Here is a 19,596-nt window from a genome sequence, read left to right on the forward strand (position 1 = left end):
AGCAACAAAAATAGAAATAAGAATCTAATAGATGTCATTTCTGCAACAAGAGAAAATATCTCTCTATAATCACAACCTGAGAGTAGCCTTTCACAGTCAACCTTTCTTTATACTTTTCAACACCTCCATCTGGACCAATCTTTTCTTGAACCTCCATTTGCAACAAAAAAAATTCATCTTTCACACAATGATACAAAATCTCATGTTTCTTTCTTTTTCAAAACTTCTATTTATTCATTCATAAATTTTTTTTGCATCATTTATACTTGGTGCTTCTCCTATATATCTAGATTCATCGAAAATAGCATTCAAAGAAAAAATACATCTCCATTCATCAAATGAGTACCTTTTAGGTGGTTGTCTATTCCTTGGAGACCTTTGAACAAACTGAGTTGAAGATTCTTCCTTCTCTTTTAAAGATTCAGAGCTAGATGGGCTTGTCCTCAATTGTCTATCTATGGGTTTTGATTCAACTTTCTTCCTTTTTTATTTGGTTTGGCTGCAACATAATGGGAGAGTTAGTTTCTCTATAAATAATACTCTACTAAGTATCACCTTTTGTGCAATACGATTCCAAAGCTTGTATCTTTTTAGACCATAATTATATCCGACGAAAATATATTTTATAGCCTTGTTCTGCAACTTTTCTTTATTTCCTTTAACAAAAATGTATGTGTCGTAGCTAAAGAATGTAAGATATCTAAATGAGGCTTATGAATCAACCATGCTTCCATAGGCATCTTATGAACAAAAGCTAATGTAGGAGAGTTGTTAATTAGGTAGCAAATAGTGACAACAATTTTAGCCCAAAGATTTTTTTCTAGACTAACACCACCCAACATACTTCCAACCTTTTTAATGAGCGTCCAATTCATTCTTTTTGCAACTCCATTCAAGTAAGGAGAATAAAGACTTGTCTTCTATTTATAAATGCCACAATCTTTACAAAATCTATTGAAAATAAGAGAACATTCTTCATTGCCATTATCAGATTTGAAACATTTTATTTTCGTTCTAGTCTATAATTCAATGATTGTTTTTAATTCTTTAAATTGACTGTAATGCTAGAGCATCATGGGTTCTTGGCAATCTTGCATCAACCAAAAAGATTTTTTTTTTTCCAGTTTGTTTGCAATTTTGTTAGTCTTAGCCAATTTCAGGGTTTTTGTATACTAGATGGCTTATTGCATACATCATGTGGAATCTATGTCTGGGTTCGCACCCCGATATATTATGTCTTGTTGGAGATGTTCTTATTTTGGTTCCAGATCTATATTTGTCATTTTTGTTCTAATGGTTAGATTGGATTAATCAATCTTGTGATGATGTTTCACAACCAATGATGCTAAATGGAGCATTGTTCAATGATCTTATACTCGTGGCCGACCTTGTGTGATCGTGCTTCATTACATACCATTTTTTGGGGTATCCTTATGGATTTGGGTCTTGTCCTATTTTATTGTAATACATTTTGTTCATCTTTGGAGAATGTGATCGTTTGGGTTGATTCATGGCTTGCAATCTATATATTGTGGTAGGTACTTTTTAGTTCTTAAGATCTTAGTAGTTAGGGTTGTAGAGGTTTACATCTAGTATAGAACTGGTTTTCTACATATAATCAGGCTTGTATGCCTTGCAATGTGAAATGGCATGTTGTTGTGAAAGTACAATGTAAGTCTTGATTATCTAATAATGCAAAGGTCTAAATGGGCATCTTTGGTGTTCATTTTTTAGTTATTGAAGATCTTTGATCATTGGATTCCACTATGTTGAATCTAGTTGCACGGTCTAAACCATCTCCATTGGGGAAACTCACACCATGACTACATTAAGTTGCAATAGAACACAAGATTCATTCCTATGATTGCATATCTGTTTTCCTAAACTTGCTGAGTAGTAGATTTTTTATTTGTGGGGTGGAAGAACTAGGGATCTAACCTACACCAATAAAGGGCTTGAGAAAGGTGGTTAGGAAAGGATGTGTTGCTAGTTGTTGTCTTGTATGAGTAGGTTAATGTTCCAGATCATTGTTTCTTGACTTGCAAAATGATGGAGGGCTTGTTGTGAGATGGAAAAATGTAGATATGGCCTGGAATTGTAGAGGAGTTGTGCAAGAATGGATAAAAGAGTAATTGCTGATAGTTATGAACCTTGGAGTGGTTTGTAGTCCTTGAAGCATCTCATTTGTGGACAGATCACTGAATTAAGGTAGTATGAGCAAGTTCAATAAATTGTTGAAGGAGAGGCAATTGAGATCATGTTATCAAATCATTGAGCCGAGGCAATTGCACCATTTCTAGGGAGATATGCTACTGAGTAGGATGAACCCTGGAAGAGTTAGGTAGAAGTTTTAAGACCTCAGAGATGAGATGAGCAATGAGATCTAAAGTGCATTGATTGGTTTGTAGAAGGATCCTAAACTAGAGAATGAGTTTTTGAAGGCTATTGAAGATCTCATGATGTTGAGTTGACATTTATTGATCAGGAGGTGGATCATCTATCAAAAATGTTAATGTTTATAGCTTCGGTTGGATAAAATATAAGATGTAATTATAAAGATTAACTCTTTGATTATATATATATATATATATATATATATATATATAATTGTGTGGTTAATATATATAACCTTATAATATTCTATATCTATAAATGTTCTCTAAATATATATATATACACATTTATAATCATATGATAAATATGTACTTATAAAGATTCAACTTTTAAATGATTGTAATTAGACACCTATGTTCGGGCATGACATTTGTACCAATGATAAGGGTGATTGTTGTGCAATTGCCTTGGGGTGTCTACATCGATTTATTATACTTTACTAATGCTTAAAACTGCAAATAATATTTCACATCGTTCGAAGTGATTACCTGGTGTTGTGTTGACTTCTTATAGTTATTGTGGTCAACATCTAAACCTTTCTCTTAACGTTTCATTAGTTGTATGTTGGTTAATCCATGGGGTCACAACTCATTAGTTTGGGGTCATATTTAATATCTTCCAGACCCCCGCTTTGTTACAACATACATGGTACAAGTAGTCTGATTAAGCCTGACTTTAGAGCATCCATCACATAAAGAGCTTTAATAGAAATACTTCTATATTAAGGTGGCAACAATTTGGAGACATTCATCATTTCATAGTTTATTGATATAATATTAAGAGAATATTTATTGGAGTATATTGAAAGACATTTATATAAGTTAAAGTTAAATATAAATCTAATTGAGAAAAATCAACATGGTATCAGAGCAGGTTTAAGAGACGATCCCAATTAGATTTATTTTATTCAGTGCACTGAAATTATTTTCAATTTCCTTATCAATCAAATGGTAAGCGGTATCAAGGTTGAGGAATGACTTGATGGTGATTCAAATTATGCAGCATGGAAATTACAAATGAAGTTAGACCTAAAAGATAATGACCTCAAGCAATTCATTGAGAAATTTGACCAACCAAAAGGAAATAACAAATTGATTAAATGGGAAAAAGATAACAATAAAGCCATGAAATTAATTGTGGATGGTGTTAGGGATCATCTACTCCCTATTATCTCCAAATTAGACACAGCACACAAAATACTTAAAACTCTTGAAGAAATGTTTGAGATAAACAATACAACAAGAATTATAACCTTGAAAGACAATCTCTCCAACATTAAAATGAACAAAGGAGATTCCATTGCTTCATATTTCATGAGGATAAAGAACTAAGAAACCAACTCTCCAAAATCGGCCAGATTTATGATGAAAAAGAATTAACCATGATAGCTATAAAGGGTCTGCCATCATCGTGGAAATATTTCAGACAAGGGATATGTGCTTGATCAAAGCTTCCTAAACTTGGTCAACTAAAAGACGACTGCATACAAAAGGAAGGCATGTTAATATCTCAAGTGATATTCCTATTGGAGGTAATATTTAGGCTCTCACAACCCAAGTTGATAAAAATAAGAAACCTAAGTTCAAAAGGAAAAGAAGACATGTGGATTACTCGAAAATGCAATGCTTTAGATGTGACAACTATGGTCACTCAGCATTCAAATGCCCCGATAGACTAAAACATCAGCAGCTTTCACCAAAGTTAGTGATTTTGATATAGATCCAGAGAAACGTCCATTCTAAAGAAACTTCAAAATATCCTTAACATATGTGAAGTATTGGATTAAAAGGGAATTCTCTTAGATATATTCTTTGAAATGTAAAATAAGCTTGTTAACATTTCTAAGATGGAGTCCTAGAATATCAAATTATTGTACTATATTATCTATGTGTATTTATTCTTTTAAACATTACAGCTATATGCCTTGATCTTTCTGTCTTGAGAATTTTATTACAGGAAGATGGAGTTAATGAGGAGCTCTGATGATTGTTATTCAGAGGGAGTTGGAAATGTCCTTATATATGACAATGATGGGCCTACCCCTATGTACATCATGAAGAAGTGACGACTTCAAAATGATGTCACTTGTATTTGGAGAAGTTGTTGTAAGGTGATGATCTTACAATAACTTGTATTATGAGATTAAACAAATTGAGTAAATGGTGAATGTCTTGCATCTCAACATTCTGTGAGGCCATTACTCATGGTATTTGATGAATATCATTGATATTCTGGGAGGCCAATACCCTTGATATCATATGTAATATCAAACCTTATTTTGAGTAATTGGTGAATATCGTATGATATTTTGGGAGACCATTACTCATGATGTCAAATGTGATATCACACATTATTTGAGTACTTACTGAATATTGAATGTCGATATTCTGGGAGGCCAATACACGTGATATCAAAATGTTGAATATCTTCTGATCAACGATATTCTTATATTGAAGTGATATATGATCGTATGTTTATCCTCCCTAGCTAAGAGGGAGTGTTAATGTTTATAGCTTCGGTTGGATAAAATATAAGATGTAATTATAAAGATTAACTCTTTGATTAAACATATATATATATATAATTGTGTGGTTAATATATATAATCTTATAATATTCCATATCTATAAATGTTCTCTTAATGTATATATACATTTATAATCTTATGATAAATACTTATAAAGATTCAACTTTTAATTGATTGTAATTAGACAACTATTTTCGGGCATGACATTTGTACCAATGATAAGGGTGATTGTCATGCAATTGCCTTGGGGTGTCTGCATCGGTTTATTATACTTTACTAATGCTTAAAACTGCAAATAATATTGCACATCATTCAAAGTGATTACGAGGTGTTGTGTTGACTTCTTATACTTATTGTGGTCAATATCTCTAAACCTTTCTCTTAACGTTTCATTAGTTGTATGTTGGTTAATCCGTGGGGTCGCGAGTCATTAGTTTGGGGTCATATATAATATCTAGCCAGACCCCCACTTTGTTACAACATACATGTTACAAGCAGTCCAATTAAGCCTGACTTTAGAGCATCCATCGCATAAAGAGTTTTATAGAAATACTTCTATATTAAGGTGGCAGCAATTTGGAGACATTCATCATTTCATAGTTTATTGATATAATATTAAGAGAATATATATTGGAGTGTATTGAAAGATATTTACATAAAGAAAATATATATATTGAAAGACATTTATATAAGTTAAAGTTAAATATAAATCTAATTGAGAAAAATCAACAAAAAAGATAATCTAAGAGAGGAAGAAGAAAGGGTTGCAAATGAGAATAAGGAAGACTTTGATGAGACAAAGACACCTGGGAATTTTTTGATTTCATAGATTGTTGAGGGTAAGGAATAAATTATTAAAGATGAGTTGCACAATCAATTGATTGGATCTGATCATCAAGTTGAGGAATGTTTTGTTGTTGTTGATGTTAAGGATGTTGACATAGTCAAGAAAGGATTTCCTTTGGTAGAATCTAATAACTTAGTTGGGTTAGCTGATGAGTGAAATGTTGTTGAGGATAATAGTGAGGGTATTGATGCTGATGGTTTTGTTGACCATTATGGGGATGTTATTGATAGGGTTTCCATTTGTGATAATGAGAATATTGCTGATTGGAAATGGCAGACTAAGTTATTCTAGTTACATGTTGATTGGTTATAGAGATCACTTAAAGGGCTTGAGAGAGAAGACGTGTCTCTCTTGGTTGGTATACTAATCAAGTTGATTGTATGAAACAAGATGTATTTATAATTATTTCTATGGATGTATGGAAAGAGGACTTGTATTCCTTTGATAATAACAAGTCCTTGGGCATGAGGATGGGCATACTGAAAGTGAAGATGAGACAAAGGACATGATAATGAAGGATAAAGGATTCAATTATAATGTGGATAAAATCATCATTTCAAATGAACTGATGACCAAGTGCGATCAGATGTGTGACAAGCATGAGGCTAAGTGGTTGAAGGTAACAAGAGCGCTTGTGAAGAGGCATGCCAATCTGGGGTTTAGTTCTCTTGTTGCTCATTTTTGTTTTGACAGTAAGTTCGTTATTTGGTTTGTTACAGTTTAAAGGATTTAGAGATCAGATTGAGGAGATCAATCATTTTTTGTGTGGAAGTTCCTATTCTTAACCATGAGCGTTGGGAAGCTAAAAGTCAAGATGAAGCTTTCAGATTAGTTGTGATTTCTCTTTGCACCATCAAAGTGAGAGATTGATTTTTCAAATAGCCTTAGGTTTCTGATGCAAAATAATCTTAGGTTCTTGGAAATTGTGCATCAACCAAAAAGATTTTCGTTTTAGTTTGTTTTCAATTATGTTCTTTTCTTGTACCAAGTATCCTTAGTCCTTACCTTGGCTTCTTTGGTCTTGTGTCTTGTTTTGTTTCTTCTCAGCACCGTATGCTCAGTCACATAAACCCTTGTGGTTTTTTATTGGACATTAATATTATTATCTTATCTTATCTTGCTAACCAATTTTGGTGTTTTGTTGTGATCACTCCAGTTGGCTCCTTATCTCATGTGATCTAGATGGTTTGTTCTAGACATCACATGGAATCTATGTCTAGGTTTGCATCTAAATCTATTCTATCTTGATGGAGATTTTATTTTGGTTTGGACCTATATTTGTTCTTTTTATTCTAATGACAAGACTAGACTTATTGATTGTACGGTGGTATTTCACAATTGGTGATGCTAAATGATAGGTTATTTGATGATATTATACTCATGGTTGACCCCTTTGTGTGATTGTGCTTCATTCCATACCATTTTGGGTTGTGTTTTTATAAATTTGGTGGTAGAAAAAATACATCTCCATTCATCAAATAAATACATTTTAGGTGGTTGTCTATTCCTTGTTGACCTTTGAACAAACTGAGTTGAAGATTCTTCCTACTCTTCTAAAGATTCAGAGCTAGATGCATTCTCCTCAATTGTCACTCTATGGGTGTTTATTTTAACTTTTTTAGGTGCACAAAGAAGTTGAATCATATTTTCCTTTTTTATTTGGTTTCGATGCAATATAGTGCTAGAGTTAGGCTCTCTAAAAATAATATTCTTCTAAGTATCACCTTTTGTGCAATAGGATCCCAAAGCTTGAATCTTTTTAGATCATTACTGTATCCAATGAAGAAACATTTTATAGCCTTTTTTTGCAACTTTGTTTAATTTCCTTTAACAAAAATGTTTATGTCTCGTAGCTAAAACATGTAAGATACCTAAATGAGGCTTATGAACCAACCATGCCCCCATAGGCATTTTATGAACAAATGCTAATGTAGGAGAGTTATTAATTAGGTGGCAAATAGTGACAACAATTTTAGCTCAAAGATTTTTCTCTAGACTAGCACCACCCAACATACTCCCAACCTTTTCCATGAGCATCCGATTCATTCTTTCTGCAACTCCATTCTACTAAGGAGAATAAAGACTTATCTTCTATTTATAAATGCCTTGATATTTACAAAATCAATTTCAAATGAGAGAGCATTCTTGATTGCCATTATCAGATTTGAAACATTTTATTTTCTTTCTAGTTTATAATTTCTCTAGCCGAAGCCCATAGTTTAAGTCTCCGTAGTCCCTTCCTATGATCTCCAATTTTGTCCCTTTTCTTTTCCATATTGAGGGAGTAGGGCAAGTGATCCCCTGCCCACTACTATGGAAAAGGGGAAGGGTGCCCTAAGTTGTACATGTAACAGTATATAGAAAAAAAATAAGAAGACAAAGATTCTAAGAAAATGTGTGAAGAAGACAAAGATTTTGAGAAAATGTGTGAATAAGACAAATTCTAAGAAAATGTGTGAAGAAAACAAAGATTTTGAACATATTGACGAAATAAAACCTGTAGAAAACAGGTTTAATTCAGAACGTTTCAAACATTTGTGGTTTTTGTGCGAGAATTATGAGACTTTTATATGTAAAACAAATTAGAACAAAAAGGTGTTTGTGAGGAATGGGGGGAAACTCTATAGATGACTAATTCAGAGCGAATTGAATTATTAATTGATAATGACACTGGCCTATGGCCATGAATTTTTCTAGTATAGATGTTTTAGAAAAAAAAACATACGACATTTGACATCAAAATGGTTCAAAGGGTCTCAACGTTATTGTAAAAAATAATTTATGAAAAATATTTTGACTTCAAATTTTTTCACAAAGAAAAACATGAGTTGAAAACATTAGTAGGGTACAATATTACTCTTGTTAATATCATTAAGGTTGTATTAGACAAGAAATTCATAAAATATCTGAGTTCAGAAAAAAAAGTAAACTATTAAGATAATACAAAATATTATTGATACAAGTTTGAAAACAATTCAATTTATAGGTTTTGAATTACATAAAAAATAACAGATGAATTATAGCGATTTGTGCTTTTATCTATTTTAGTTACTGATAAAGATTTGAAAGATGCTGAACAACTTATATGGGTCATGCATATTTTTAATACAAATACATCATTTGAAAATGATGAACTTATATCTCTATTGTCAATAGATGTTGTGAATGATTTTCTAGATGCAACATTTGATGAAAATGATCAAAGTATAAATCCTTTTTTTGCTATACTAGAAAATTCTATTCAACCTATACAACCAATAATTGATTTTCTTGAACTTCAAGTTTTCATAAATTTGACCTTCCTAATTGAATTAAATAAACAATTAGCCAATTTAAAAGAACAGTTCCTATTGAAAGATTAGTTCTTGAAAGTAGCGGCTGTAAACTTAGTGAAAATAGAACTTTATTTTCCAAAAGAAAAAAGAAAAACAAGGAAAATAAAAAAACTATTTCCTTTTTATCTAGGAAATGATCTAGAGACAAATTACATTTTATGGTTGTGAAAACATACAGCAATATGTTTGATAGAATGATATTTGGTCTTGAAAAAAATTAAATATTGGTTTAAAATTAGTTGTTGTGGTTTACTTGGAGAAGAATTCTATTGGTTTGGTTTCGATATTCTAGTAGAATACGTTAAAAAACAAGATTGCTATGAGTGTGATAATATCATTGATCATATCATGCATAATGATCCACCATATAGTACAAGTACAAAAATTGTCAAGTTAGTTTGACAAATAGAAAATCTATACGTCCATTACAAGAAAAATGAAAAAGATTGTGACAATAATTTATTGTTGTGTACTTATTTAATGTTTTGTACATAAGATACTAAGATTGATATAATTTTTCTCTTTAGTATGAGATAATGATATCCTACATTAGCACTAGATAGAAAAGAAATTTTTTGTAAGAAAAAAGAAGAAACTTATATAAAAGATATTGAGCATACCGAGGATATTGAAGAAACTGAGATCAACCCCGCAATTGACCAGCAAGAGGGAAAAGGTAGGCCAAGGGGGGTAAAGGTCAATCCCTATATATCTATTTGGGTAATGCATGCAGAGGGTGAAGTGCAATCCAATAGTTGATCCAGTGCATCCTATTTCAAATGGTGGAACATGCTCGTAGAAAAAGTCTCACTTGCTCCTAAAGAATGGGTTGGCTCGGGCCCCACCAATCACTATAAAGGTAGGGGTGCTCTTTATTGTATAATAATGATTTTTTAAAATTCTAACTATGATTCATAAAGTAATTAGAAAGGTATAAAAAGGAATCAGTTTTCACATGCAAAATATGGTAATGGTATGGACATGATATGTGAACTTTGTGAATGATGCTGTGATGATCGGATGAAAGTTTTTTGATGAATGGTCAAAAATAGATGTGAGATATTCGAAGGGCTAATCAGATATTAAGATGAGTAAGAATCATTTTGGTATTGTATCTATTACTCATTGTATGGATTAGATATCATTATTGAGTAGTGAGCTCCCATTGTAAAACAACTCCTAACAGAGTTGGGACTTCTAACAAGTTCTAGTCCTTTTACAAGGACTAATGTACTAAGTGTATGTAATGACTCCTAATAGGGTCAAAACTCCTTATAGAGAGCTTTCAGATTAGAACATAGTTGTGGGTACCATCCCCACAGGGGTTTTCCCTTCTCTAGGCTTTCCTTGAAAATAAATAATGGTGTTATGAGTTTCTCATTGTTATATTCTTTACTTTTCAGTATTGTTATTTGTGGATGCATATGGTTAAGTTTTGAAATTTCTATCATTTTCATGAGTATCCAATTCATTTTTTCTGCAACTCCATTCAACGAAGGAGAATAAAGACTTGTCTTGTAAAATCTTTAAAAAATAAGAGAGCATTCTTCATTTCCATTATCAGATTTGAAACATATTAATTTCTTTCTAGTCTATAATTCAATGATTGTTTTTAATTCTACAAATTGACTGTAATGCAAGAGCATCTTCGGTTCTTGGCAATCTTGCATTGACGAAAAATATTTTCTTGTCAGTATGTTTGCAGTTTTGTTTGTGTTCGCCAGTTTCAGGGTTTTGTGTTGTGATCCCTCTAGTTGGCTCCTTATCTCATGCAATCTAGATGGCTTATTGTATACATCATGTGGAATCTATATTTGGGTTTGCAATCTGATCTAGATCTATATTTGTTATTTTTGTTCTAATGGTTAGATTGGACTTATTGATCTTGTGATGACGATTCACAATCAATGATGCTAAATGGCATATTGTTCAATGATCTTATGCTCGTGGTTGACCTCCTTGTGTGATTGTGCTTCATTACATATCATTTTGGGGTGTATTCTTATGGATTTGAGTTTTGTCCTATTTCATCGTAATACATTTTCTTTAACTTTCTAGTAGCCTTTCTTTTGCTATTTTATTCAAAAGCTATTAAGTTGAACTTAACAATTGCTTTCTTTGTCATAAAATTTCCCTTTCAGTCATTTGACACTGTTCTAAAACTTGCATGTACTGTTAAATCACAAATATGAAACTGATTTCTGATTGTAATTTATGATGTCTCCTCAACAGAAGAAAACTATCTTATCAATGACTTTCTTGTGCCTGAGGGTTTTGAGATCCTTGTGGTGGACTTGAATAGTCATGAGGTTGAATGACTTATTTTGTAGTAGCAAGAGTCCAGCTACATTTGATTTTGTGAACTTTGTACTTATTTTATAGGTTGGCTTTGTACAAACTATATTCTATTTCAAATTTTGTGAATTGTGATCATCTAGTTATTATTTATGCACTATGAAGTACGCTTTGTTGGGGTTTTAGAAAACATAAGAGAAGCAAAAATCTTTAAAAATACTAGACTAAGGGTTGGGGTTTACAAATGTTTAAAAAAAATGTAAAAAACTCAAAATTTTGATTTGATTGATTTGGAACGGGTTTTGATAATTGCATTGTGATAAAACACTAAAGAATCTATACTAATGTATTAAGTCACTATAAATTCAGAATACAATTATTATAGAAAATCTGGAGGAAGCAATCTTCACATTAACATAGCCAAATCCAATCTTAATCTTTAATGTAATAATAACTATTCTATGTACTTTCAAGCCTTCTCCTAAATGTGAAGCACTCTGTAATGTAATCATAGCCATTTGTGTTAGCCACTGGTCAGACCCTGGTGTTAACTGGGGCATTGTTGAGGATGGATTGACCTGGCATTGGGGCATCCTGTTCGGGTTAGGTGGGCCTGCCACATTATGTAACTGAGGATTGTTGAAGGAATTAGCAAGATGATGTACAGTGAAAGGTTTTTTTTATATTGATTCAAAACTCTAGAAGCAACTCAAGTCTGAATGCAAGCACCTGCATCTGAAGAGAGTTGAAGAAAGCATTCTCTATGCTAGATGTTTTATGAAATTTTAGTTTCTTCATATGATGGTTTTCAGATTTTATCTAATTCTGTTCTCTAGCAGTCTTGGACTTGACTGTTGCTTCAAATTAATAATGCGTTGTATCTTTCCTGTAAATTTAACCAATGGCTACACAAATGCACTTATGATTTGTTTATTTGACAGGCTTATCTAATTAGTTTATTTCCATCCCCATCAAATTTCTAGTTAAATGTATAAAGAAAATTGTGAAACGATAAATATTATAAGATGTTTTATGGACAAGTCTCAACAACTGTTATAGTATTTGACTACATCGAACCCATTATAAGTCCTTTCTTGTTTTCCTTTTATATATATCGTAATTGGCTGTTGCCCTTATGCAGTTGCATTCATAAAAAATTAAAATATATATTATTGGCTGTTTTGGGGCTATTCATAAAAAATTCAATGTGATTTTTTTTTATGCTATCTATAGATACTGGCTCTAATAACTTTCCAGTACAATCTTCAGTCACCGATTTGATCTCCTGAATATGTTCTTTCCAGCCTACTCAGATTAGTTGAAACTTCAGGATCAAAAAAGGCTAATCTTGTCATTTATGCATTCCAGAAAATCTTTTAGAATTAATAACAAGGGATATTAAAGTTAACCAAGATTGAAAAGTTCATTATGAGTGGCAGTCTCTGGATTCAGTATTAGTGAAGTTTGAAGACAGTAAAATCCCGAAATTTAAATCATGTATTAACAAGTTTAATTGATTTTGAATCAGATGTGAACGGTACAGGCACAGCACTTCACAGTTAAATCAGCTGGTATGATAATTCACCATCTTGATATTGTTTGATTGCTTGGGTTAGCATGTTAATTGGTTGTTTTAACAAAAGGAGAAACTGAGGGGCTTTTGACTTTCTGCCTTTTATTATATCTATATGGCACTTGTTTTTTATACTCTGGATTAAACTTTGTGATTTCTATCATCATAAACATTTCAGATCTTACTGCATGACGCATCATCAGGATGAAAGAAAAGTTGAGCGAAGGAAAAAAAAAGTAGCTCTCTAACTTCTCTTTCATCCAGACGATGGATCATGTAGTATGATCTGAAATATTGGTTATGATGAAAATCATACAGTTTAATCCAGAAGTATTAAAAACTAACACAATGGACTGGAATTTGCATGAGTCCACATGTTATTATCAACATTATAAATGTGCATGGAAGGCAATGCCTACTGTTAGTCCTAACAGATGGGGACATTTTCAATAGATCACAAGGCTAGAGAATGACTTAAGGATAGCAAGAGAACAAATTGTGCAGCTGAAATCCACTGTAGAAGTCCAAAAGGGAGGAAGCAAGAAGATTTGAGGTATTTAAATCTTCTCTGTTGAATGTCTCTGGGCAACCAATTTGAGTGTGTTGATAAATTGTCTCAATGTTATCTTGATTTGTTTATTTTTTATTTTTAAATTAATTGAGCAACTTAGCTCTTGCATTAATCTTTGTTTTCACAAACAAGGTGTTCTATCCAATTGCAGGATCAAATAAGCTTCACAATAACAAGCTATTGAAGTTAGTGAGATCTGTCAAACTCCTTATTTTCTGCATGCTGGGATCATTCCAAGAAAAGGAGTAAGAAGTGTACATTCAAATGCTGACAAGGATGTAGAAATCAAGCTTTAGTTGATGTTTCATACTGCTATATTCGTATCATTAAGCAAGCTTTGTGCCTTTCTAAGCCTGAATTATGGAAAGGAATAAGGTGCATCATGTTGGCATATTTGAGGGGAAGAAGACATTAAAACTTTAAATCATTGTAAATATAAACCAAATGAATGTTAACCAGGTTAACATACTTTCTATCCTCTCTTCCAAGCCCTCACTGAAATTTTTTAATTTGTAAAGTTGTGAATCAATGCTTTAATATATACTTTTTTATGTTGTTTCGTTCTTTGGTTTTGTTTTAGTGGAAATATGTATTGCCATTGCCTTATAGGCATAATTATTAATAACTAAAATTTGGCCAACAAGGGTTGGCTGTTTTTGCAAGCATCACACTCACAAATATATTAGCTCTGTCATCAGCGATTAAAGGAATTGCATTTTGGGGGGGGGTTTATGGGAAGAAATTCATCTTATATTGCTGGAGTCTAAAATAGTTAAATTCGTTGAATGTTAGTTTTATTTATTTCGAACATTTCAGATATTCATGTTAATATTAATATCAAATTGCTTGATATAAAAAATGTCCTTTCCAGACATTACTAATTATTTTATAGGTGAAATATGTATTGTCATTGCCTTATAGGCATAATTATTAATAACTAAAATTTGACCAACAAGGGTTGGCTGTTTTTGCAAGCATCACACACAAATATATTAGCTCTGTCATCATCGATTGTTAAAGGAATTGCATTTTTGGGGGGGTTTATGGGAAGAAATTCATCTTATATTGCTTGAGTCTAAAATAGTTAATTTCGTTGAATGTTATTTTTATTTATTTCGAACATTTCAGATATTCATGTTAATATTAATATCAAATTGCTTGATATAAAAAATGTCCTTTCCAGACATTACTAATTATTTTATAGGTGATATGCTTGACAAAAATCCCATGATGCACAGATGTGAGTCTATAAGTGGAGCCGATCTCAGCAGATTCCTTGACAAGCCAAAAAATGTGGAAATGGCTTAACCATTAATATTTCATATGAATCTATCAGCAGAATATGTATGGAAAGCATTTAATGCAAGAATGGTGATGCTTCCCTGCGGTACTGTTAATGCCTTAAGAAGTTAAGAGTGACTGCCTGCTGATTATATTTACGCTAACTTTGACAACTATAAGAAATCACTATGGTCATCTTTTGCCTTTCCTGCATCTATGATAAAATGCTTCTAGGTGCAAATGCTTTGGTGGTTTCCATCCATTTTAAAACTAATAATTACTGTGCTAGATTTACTATGGGTTGAATGCCAGTTTGAACTTCAAAGTGTCACAAGGTGTGAAATCATGTATTCTGGTCTTTATCTTTGGATGAGAAGATCGGTACAATTGTCATAATATGAATTAAATTCACTGCTATGTGTGAATGTTTCCCTGGAAAACTAGTCACACATTTCATAAAAGTTAACCTTTTCAAACATAATGGTGACCAGACCTTAATGGATTAGTAAGTAATAGGAACTATAATTTTTATTGTTTTCTCATTGTTTCTTACAGTCATGGTGGCTAGATTACCTGGCAGTGAAGTAGTTGAAAATTTGTAGGTATATATTAAGGTGGAACTGAATTTAACAATATTAATTGTGGAACTCTATCCCAAATTTGGCTCATTTAGCAAAGAAGCAGTTATAATTTGGTATTGAATATTGATCCTTGCACTATGTTTGAAGCCATGTCAACCAAGCAAATTTATATAACAGGGTGAATAATTGGCATTGAAGGTAACATTAATTTTCAGTGTTCAGTTTATTTGGAATGGAATTTTTTGAGGCATTTATAGGAAATTTTAAATATAAAGTAAATAGGGTGGGTTCCTAGCTTCTATATCAAGTCATCACTTTCTGAGCACATATGTCCTGACATGATTTGATATATTTTTTTCTTTTATTTGTTGCCTTTTGTTCAAATGTTAATTGAATAGCCACATTAGACAGCATTCCACTTTTCAAGTATAACCTGAACTTCCAGGGTGTGCTCATTTATCAGTTCCTTGCATCTAATTGGCAGGAAACTACAAGAATATTGATGTACATGCTTGAATTAGTACTTTGATTCAGGTTCTTAATATGAAAATACCAGAGATAATATCATTACTAGCACGAATTCATGCCCTGCAGAAGAATATATTATTGGAATGTAGATTGCATGCACAAGAAAGTTTAGAACTTCCCCTTTAATTTGTGGCTGGTAGTTGGTAGATTGAGTGGGGAAGCAACAATACTAATGAAGCCAAACTGGCAACTCAGTTCCACCCACTCCCCCCCCCCCCCCCCCCCCCTCAGCTCAGTTCCAAACACACATAGAGATATATGCATACAAGTGTCGAACCTTTCACATGGCCCTATTCATGAGGAGAACTCTGCATATACACAGCCTGTTTGGCATGGTAAATGACTTCTGGATCTGTCCTTGTAATGTTGAGTGCAATGATCTTTCTTGTAAAACTTGCAAGTAAAAATTTGGAACATTATGGCTTTCACAAACTTATTATAGTAAAATAATGTATGATTCAACTGTATAGTTTAAGGGACAATAATAACTTTGATAGGTAACCGTCAAATAAACATTTCGACATCCTCTTTTCATTAAAAATTTGAAAATAGAGGCCTTTGCAAATTTATGAGATGTGAAATTCGTTCAACACCAGCCCATGCAAGGATTTATCAAAAGATTAGTATTTTTTTGTGATATTGCTATTAGGATTCAACTATGTAGCTTTTTTTTAGTCAAACTCGTTGACTCATATTTCATGGTAGTGGTTCCCACAAACCCATCTTTCATGAGATTAAATGGAACACTTAGCACTCATTACATCTAAGGGATGCTCACTTAGTAATTTTTTGTTCTATGAAAGCAGTAACATACATTTTACTATGACTTATATCATTCCTATTTTCTTAAAATGGTGCTTTCAAAAATTATTGTATAAAAAGAACTTAAAAATATTACAATATCGAATTTTGAATGTTGTTGGCAATGATGTTCAAATATAATTATAAGAGGTGTTAGAATAGGATTTCAATTTCCATGACTTGTAAATAAAAAAGCTATGTTCCTTGGGGACGTGTCCCCACCCAAATTACATTTTGTTTTGGAAACAAGGATGTCCCGGGGATATGGGGATGGGTATGCGACCCATCCCCCCCCCCTTCTCGTAGTCCCCAATTTCCCAGGGAAGGTAGGACATGTCCTTGAAATACGAGTACCCCTGGCAGAAAAAGGGGGATGTACAAACGTCCCTAGGATGGAAGAGGATGCCCTAGACATCCCTCATTCATCTTGGGGATAGTCGTTTGTCCCCTTTCTTTTGTGCAGCCAAACCAAAAAAATAAAGCAAAAAACATATTTTTTTACATATGATTGGGCGTCCAATGGGTCTCACCTCCCCAATAGCCCTAGAAGGTAAAAAACAACCACATAAGGCTATTTTTGACTCTTTTTTTTTTGTTTTTGTTTTGATGTGAAAAGAAGAGGATGTGATTTTTTTTGCTTCCAAGAGTTTCAGGAGGGGTTTGATCTTCCTCCATTGTGCACCAAGTAAACATGGAAGTTTTTATGTGTCTATTTTTCATTTTTAAATAGAGTTGCAACTTGCACTAGTACATTTGAGCCAAATTTTCGACCAAAACTTTCGACCATATGATAAATTGGAGTCAATTTGGTCAAATTGTGATGACTTTTGTTAAATCATGATGACCAACACGGGATCATGCACTATGTAAAAATTGAAAAAAGTGTCATTTGCTGCCCTAATTTTATTGTTACGCGACCCAGAAGAGAGCTCGTGCACTAAAGCATTTTCTATCACTGCGTTTTGTGGCCAGGAGTACGTGCCAAAAGGGTTTTATAGCGTCCGCACCAATAGGGTTTGACATCTTGGGTTCTTTGGTGGTTGATTGTAGCAGAGGAGAGCTCATGAATGCTTCAAAGTTGATCCATTGAAAGAGATTTCAGAAAGAAGGCGGCGTGAAAGGATTAAATAATAGCTGGAAACATTGAAGAGTCTCCTTCCCAGCGTTACAAAGGCGAGTTGAAGTTTTGTTTTATAGATTGACATTTGATCTCATCATTCTCTTAATAATCCACCCCATTTCTACAAAATCATTAGTCATTGTAATTTGCGCTTTGATTGCTTGCTTTCTTGCCTTGTTTTGAATATACTTATATGCCCTATACAATGTTTGCCTTTTTTTAGACTAGACATTTCTCATTTGCTTTGTTCCCTAACTTGAGTTTTCAAACTAGTGCTTATAACAACCTCCTAAGATATTCATAAATACTAGTAATCCAAAAGCAAGGCAAACAAATTTGATGAGTCAAAAAATAGAACACAAAACTATCAAGATCTAATCAATGGACACAAAAAGGCCCTCCAATAATAACCCTTAGATGAAATCCAAGGTATTACCCCTATCATTTCTAAACTCTAGACAATTCAAATTCCAAAATTGTCAAAAAGAATATCTATTATAACAAAGTTGAGTATCCCTATCTAATTTGCATCTATTATCACCGGGTATAATTACAAACTTATCCATACTTACAACATTCATTCTATACACATGTATGCATCTAACTAGATCAATCTAGATGAAGCTTAGAAAAAGCTCGCTTCAAAATAATAAAATCAACTGCTAGAATAACCTACAAATCTATTAGTATGCAATGGAGCCAACTATGCTAGATTGTTTGAGGGCATCATGCCAACGTTAGGGTTCTTAGGGATGAGAAAAGGTGAACAAGTGATTAGAATATTAAACTTCATCAAAATAGTCTTTAGCCCTCTAAATGCTCAAAGGACCAATTGAAAAAAAAAGGTTAATGGTTTCTATTATTGGTAGCCTTTGGAAGACATTACAAGAAAGCAAAATCAAATTCATGATGTTATGCAGATGTTTCACAAGATAAAATCTATACTGATGAACAATACACAAATTGTCTTGGCTTTATTTACATGAAGAAAACAATAGAGAAGTTTTCATTATGTCGGGTATAATGTACAACATTATAGCATATCGAAAAATAACGTGAAATGTCAATTTAATTAAAATCCTGAAAATCTCACAATAAAAAGCAATTATGTTGAATAGGCTCATTAGAAGACCTTTCTATCCTACAAGGCAAGAAACATATATATCAAACCCAAAGGTGATGGTTTCCATGGGTTTCTAGGTCTACCCAAACTAGTCTTGAATTAGGCTTTTAATACCCCTTCAAATGGTTTGATCAATTCCTACCAAGGATATTGCATACTCCTTATACATTCCCTAACACAATCCAAATTAATTTCTTGAAGTTCAATCCACTCCTGTAATGTCCAAGCACATTTCTCTATCAACCACCTAGCCAGGTTGCTGTAGGGCACGCCTAGGGATGACTAGTAAGAATAGTAAACTGCAACTCCTCCATTCCAATGAAAAATGACATAATGTATATAGAGTCTGCTTTCTTTTCCCATAATTCCATGCATTTTTAACCACAAGAAATGAATCTAGACTCCATTCTTTTGAAACTGCTTGGGTTTGTCCAGTGACTAGCAGAGTACAAAATAATAAGTATTAACCCAACAAAACTAATCAAGAATACACACAATTATGTACAGAATATCAAGACCACATACTCTAACTACTAAATGTAAAATAACTCAAATTTCAATCAATATGATCATGGATGTTCACCATTGCATAGCTGTACAGTCAAAATTGCTCAGCATTCA

General features: G+C 32.7%; 1 protein-coding gene across 1 annotated transcript in view; it reads left to right on the forward strand.

The window, feature by feature from the left end:
• Positions 1-14,105, forward strand: part of LOC149528355 (protein MICRORCHIDIA 2-like) — a 313,301-nt gene extending 299,196 nt beyond the window's left edge. The window contains exons 19-21 of the mRNA XM_089811551.1: positions 12,926-12,968; positions 13,424-13,523; positions 13,693-14,105. Of these exons, the coding sequence (XP_089667677.1) occupies positions 12,926-12,968; positions 13,424-13,522 (142 nt within the window). The 3' untranslated portion in view covers position 13,523; positions 13,693-14,105. The remainder of the gene's footprint in view (positions 1-12,925; positions 12,969-13,423; positions 13,524-13,692) is intronic.
• Positions 14,106-19,596: the final 5,491 nt, after the last annotated feature.

This window comes from Cupressus sempervirens, chromosome 11, assembly GCF_028749045.1.
Source record: "Cupressus sempervirens isolate cs-2001-9-10 chromosome 11, ASM2874904v1, whole genome shotgun sequence".
Classification (NCBI taxonomy): domain Eukaryota; kingdom Viridiplantae; phylum Streptophyta; class Pinopsida; order Cupressales; family Cupressaceae; genus Cupressus; species Cupressus sempervirens.